Source organism: Octopus bimaculoides, chromosome 1 (assembly GCF_001194135.2).
Source record: "Octopus bimaculoides isolate UCB-OBI-ISO-001 chromosome 1, ASM119413v2, whole genome shotgun sequence".
In the NCBI taxonomy this organism is placed as follows: domain Eukaryota; kingdom Metazoa; phylum Mollusca; class Cephalopoda; order Octopoda; family Octopodidae; genus Octopus; species Octopus bimaculoides.
In genome coordinates this window covers 89684609-89689897 of record NC_068981.1, presented here as the reverse complement: position 1 = coordinate 89689897, position 5289 = coordinate 89684609, and the positions used below count along the sequence as shown (strand labels likewise).

Genomic DNA, 5289 nt, shown 5'->3' with positions numbered 1-5289 from the left:
AATATCGCTTGACAACCAATGCTGGTGTGTTTATGTTCACGTAACTTAGCGGTTCGGCAAAAGAGACCGATAGAATAAGTACTAGGTTTACAAAGAATAAGTCCCGGGGTCGATTTGTTTCGACTAAAGGTGGTGCTGCAGCATGGCCGCAGTCAAATGACTGAAACAGATAAAAGAATAAAAGAATCTTTAAAAAACAGGTGTATTGAAAAATAAAATATGCAGTTATGTCCCTTATGTAAATCGGGTAACACCGTTTTCAAAATATAATCCTGTGTGAACACAGTTGTGTTTTCTGGGATATACATTACATTTCTCTGTAATCAACTCCAATCTATATAATACTATGAACACAAATGAATAATAAAATGGAAGGCGTTTGTTCAAACTTAATATCTGTTTCAAATCACTCAGAAAACTTTTTATCTTTAATGGATAATTAATAGTTATGTCCCTTCTTTTTCAAATACAGTTAGAGTTATTTCCCTTACAAGAATTATTTCGTTTCACTCTTTTTACATCATAGTTGAAAATTTTGAAAATAAATTACTCGCTTAGGTGCAAGCATGGCTAAATGGTTAAGAATTTCGTTTTGCGATCACGTTTGCTACGGGATCAATCCTACTGTGCGTCAATTCATTCAAATATTTTCTCTTATAAAATTATAGAATCCGGGTACTCTCTTCATCGGTATAAAATAATAATTCAAACGACAGAATCAAATTTATCTTTTGAGGACGAACATTTCAACATTTAGTACAGAAGCCTTCCCCAAACCAACAAGCAATGTCTACCACTGTAAAATGACAAACTATTTGAATCATTAAGTTTCTAAATTTTACCTTTGAACTCCTGTTGAAATTACTTCACTCTCCGATGCATACACACACACACGTTATCCATCCATCCGTCCATCCATCCATCCATCCTCTGCGTCAATAGTAAATGTAGTATAATTTTTTTTTTTTTTAAGAGAAATAATGTTTCCGCTAATATATTTATTTGTATATGAATTTTCTATGACTTTCAGGTAAATGGTAGGTACATCCTCAAAAGTGGTACTGACTTTCGCAATCTCAGTAAAATTACCCTAAAATGGCCCACACCTGAACCTTCCAGTGTCATTGTGGATATAGAAAGAATAGATCTGGATTCTTCATACCCTGAAGATGAAGACACAAAAGAAGTTGTGAATGATTATTTAAGTGAGTATTTACCATATTTACCATTTACAATATCTTGAAAATATAAATGAAAATTGATTACATCAGAAAGATACTAATTTGTTTCTTGATTAACATTGATTAATTACATTACATAAACTTTGGAAATATTGTTTTTTAGTGTCTTGCCAAGACTCTTTTGTTAATACGAAAACACCTGTAATATTTATTTGGTTATTTTCATCTGTATCTTAAATGGGAACAGGTAATCCTGGACCGGAGTTAACTGTTAATCAGATATACATTGTTTCAAAAACTACAATTTTCTGGTATTTCGAGTCAAAAAGTTAAACATTTAACAAAACGTATGAATCGACACGACTTCTACTCAATATAAATTTCTTCGGCAAAAATTAAGTTATTGACAGATAATTTCTCCTATTGGATAATAAAAATAAGTAACTTTCAGAGAAATATCTGTTATCTATTTCCTACAAATTGCCTATATAGTGTATAATTTGATATTTTCCCAAGAAATGTTACAGATTACACGAACCTGTGAATTCAAAATTTGGCAATATGACACTTAATCTACTGAGCTTCGTACACTCTACGAATACTTTCAAATCATTGTTATGGATAGATACATAACAATGGTAGATTAATTGTAGATATAGTAAAATAATCCTCATTTGTGTCGAGCAGCAGTTTTTTTTTAATCCATTCTCAGACCTAATTTTAATTCTCAACTGAGGCACATTCATTTTCTCCAATTTAACAAGCAATTCTGCGGGGAAAAGCATAAACTTCACAATAACCCACTTAGCTTTTTAAGCAAATGAGCTACTTTGTGCCTGGTTAAAATAACCAGCTAATAAAAAACGCATATGAAATTGCATGTTTTTTTTTTGTGCTAGTTTTCAATCTAATACTCGCTCATAACGGCGCTTGTTGGAATAATAATGATGTTACTATTCAGAGTCTTGCCAGTGATTTCAGATCGGATCCACTTTGTCTAAGAACGATAGTATTATGTAAGCAAGACCACTATATATCCAAGAACCATAAGAGCAACAAAGTCCTGCCACTCCTTAAAGAAGTGGAATATACTTGTTCATTCTCCATCTTATGATCATTTTCTCTTCGTGGCGTAATCAGATGAAACAGTGCCGACGACCATTTTCAGGCATCAATGATTGACAGGAGGAAGAGAGGTTATCAATAGACTAGGATTCTAGTACCAATGTTTGCAAAGGCCAGGATCTGGTATTAAACTGAGTGTCAGAATATGTCGTCTATCTATGAACAAGAGTAGTGCCTTTGACAGACTTGCAAACCTTCTAATAACAAATTTAACTAGTATTGCTTTAGTCATCATGAGTTTATGGTGGAAGATATTTACCCAAGATGTGCTAAGTGAGATCTAACGTGAAATTAGTAATTGCTAGACAACTTCTTTATAATATAACTATAACCGTGTACTTACAGTTATGTGCACTGGAGCCGCGTGCGCTTAAGTAATCTGCTGCTACAATGCAGTATAGATACAATGTAGTAGCCGAGTTTTTCAATGTGGGTTCCGAAAATAAATAGCGTTTTCTTTTTTTAATAAAATTTGATGCTATAAAAGAAACGTTATTCACCATTTTCACAATAATACTTTAAGGTGGCGAGCTAACAGGAACGTTAGCACGCCGGGCGAAATGCTTGGTGGTATTTCGTCTGTCTTTACGTTCTGAGTTCTAATTCCGCCGAGGTCGACTTTGCCCTTCATCCTTTCGGGGTCGATAAATTAAGTACTTGTTGTGTACTGGGGTCGATCTAATCGACTGGACCCCTCCCCCAAAATTTCGAGTCTTGTGCCTACAGTAGAAAAGAATAATTAATTATGTGTCATTTTCTTGTACATGAGTAAAATATCTCTCTAATACAATAAGTGTTTCATTTAATGTCTTACTAAAATTACAATGGTGAGTTCGTTGTCTATAATATACGATGGGATGCTAAATAGTTCCTGGTTTTGGATACGAGAAAATACAGGAGGATCACTTAATTATGATTTTATTCAACATATTCTCTCAGATTCACACACATATTGCAGCGGTCCTTCAGTTTTTTCTAAACCCTGTAAAAGAACTCTAAATGTTAGGCCACCAGCCAGGCCTTTCGCGATACCCTTATAGCCAGGAACTTTTCAGCACCCCCCGTATGTCGTAACAGACTCTGTGAGATTTGGAGAATAGTATAATGCGTTCCACTCAAAATACGCTTGTGAACTGGGAGTTAGTGGTAGGACATAGTATATTGGTACCCTTTCCATTCAACCGGTTGTCACTGTGCTAGAGATATTCGTGAAAAGGATAATGTGAGTGGTAATGTGGTGATGTAAATCATGGTAATAATGATGATAGTTGAAGAGTCAGATATGGTGACAATTGAGGCAAAACTGATTGTAGTAATATTTGCATTTGGAGTAGACATAATGATATTTGTTATGTTGTTAATACGGAAGTGTTATACTGATTTGATTGTATACGGCATTAATTTTAACAAACGGTTGCTTCAAAACTATCTTGTACAACTGTATTTTTCAGAAATTGTTGACACCAAATTAGATGAAGAGCTTGGTAATATATCAGTGCCACTCGATGGCAGATTTAGTGCCGTCCGCACACGGGAAACCAATTTAGGTAAATGTATATTTTATATGTGATCTTTATGAAGTTGAAGTGTCATTTTGATTATTTTTGATATTTGATATATATCCTCAAACCAGTTTTCCTCTATTCTATTCTATTCGTGATAATGGAAAAAGAAACAAGACTTCATAACTCATTGATTTTGTTACATTATTATTATTATTATTATTATTATTATTATTATTATTATTATTATTATTATTATTATTGAGTGAGGGAGCAGTGCATACCATCAAAGTGACACTGGGGTAAAATATACGAAGCCCAGTACACCCATCATGACTACCCGTTCATTACGTGTACACCAGGCACATGAATCACAACCATATATATACGACATGGTGACATTATATCAGGATAAACAGCGCATGACCTTGCAGGTGGGGTCCAGTTAGAGTTTTCTTCAGGTTCATTCGAAAATGTAAACAATGAGAGCCCTTTTGTGAGCGAAGCAACGAGACGGTCCTGCATGCAGTCGTCCAATGCCCGAGCATTTCTGACCTCTGGGTTTATGTCGAACACTTGCTGTCGCGTGTGGGACCGATTCGACTGTCAATTGAATCCATCGTGACGATCGTCCCGCTGCCTTTCTTTAACCGAGAAGAAAATACTGTTTTTATATGTCTGGTGGCTTTTTTCTAAAGTCTTAATCAAAGTATCGAGCATTTTTAATTCAACACCTATTGTTGTTACTCCATGAAACGACCTGACTTTTTCATTTTACGACTTGCATTGTAGGGAATTTCATTACTGACATAATGCTGTCAGCAACACAAGCTGATGTTGCCCTTATCAACTCAGGAACTTTGCGTTCAGATAGAATCCATCCAAAAGGACCATTCAAACTTCAGGATCTTATGGATATCTTACCTATGGTGGACCCCCTTGTTGTATTAAAAATCACTGGTTTGTATTTGTATATAATATATGACATGCTATACTATAATATATAATCTAATACATTATATACATACCTACATACATACATACATACATACATACATACATATGTCCATACATATACAAATATGTCTGTGTGTGTGTGAGAGAGAGAGAGAGGTTGTGGTTAGGGTGTTGGATTCACGATCGCCAGATCGTGGTTTCAGTTCCTAGACCGGGTGGTGCGGTGTGTTTTTGAGCATAACAGTTCATCTCATATGGCTCGGTGATCACTTCGCCATCTGACGTGCAACTCTCCAGACAACGCCATTTTGATGCTAGAACTAAGATAATGTACGGTACATACATTTAATCACTATAAGCGAATCGTTTCAGCAAATCGTTCAACAAATGCTGAACGGTCTTACGCCATCTTCAATGGGAGAGTTCATCAAACATACGTATATGCATATCAGATGGTGGTATTAAGTTAGACATGGCCTGGACCAATCTTTGGTCGAAACAAATCTGATCTAAGTTTATATATA

At 35.1% G+C, this 5289-nt stretch overlaps 1 protein-coding gene across 1 annotated transcript in view; it reads left to right on the top strand.

The window, feature by feature from the left end:
* Positions 1-5289, top strand: part of LOC106874234 (trifunctional nucleotide phosphoesterase protein YfkN) — a 27105-nt gene that overhangs the window by 6417 nt on the left and 15399 nt on the right. Inside the window, exons 4-6 of the mRNA XM_014921890.2 lie at positions 1031-1205; positions 3758-3853; positions 4601-4768. Of these exons, the coding sequence (XP_014777376.2) occupies positions 1031-1205; positions 3758-3853; positions 4601-4768 (439 nt within the window). The remainder of the gene's footprint in view (positions 1-1030; positions 1206-3757; positions 3854-4600; positions 4769-5289) is intronic.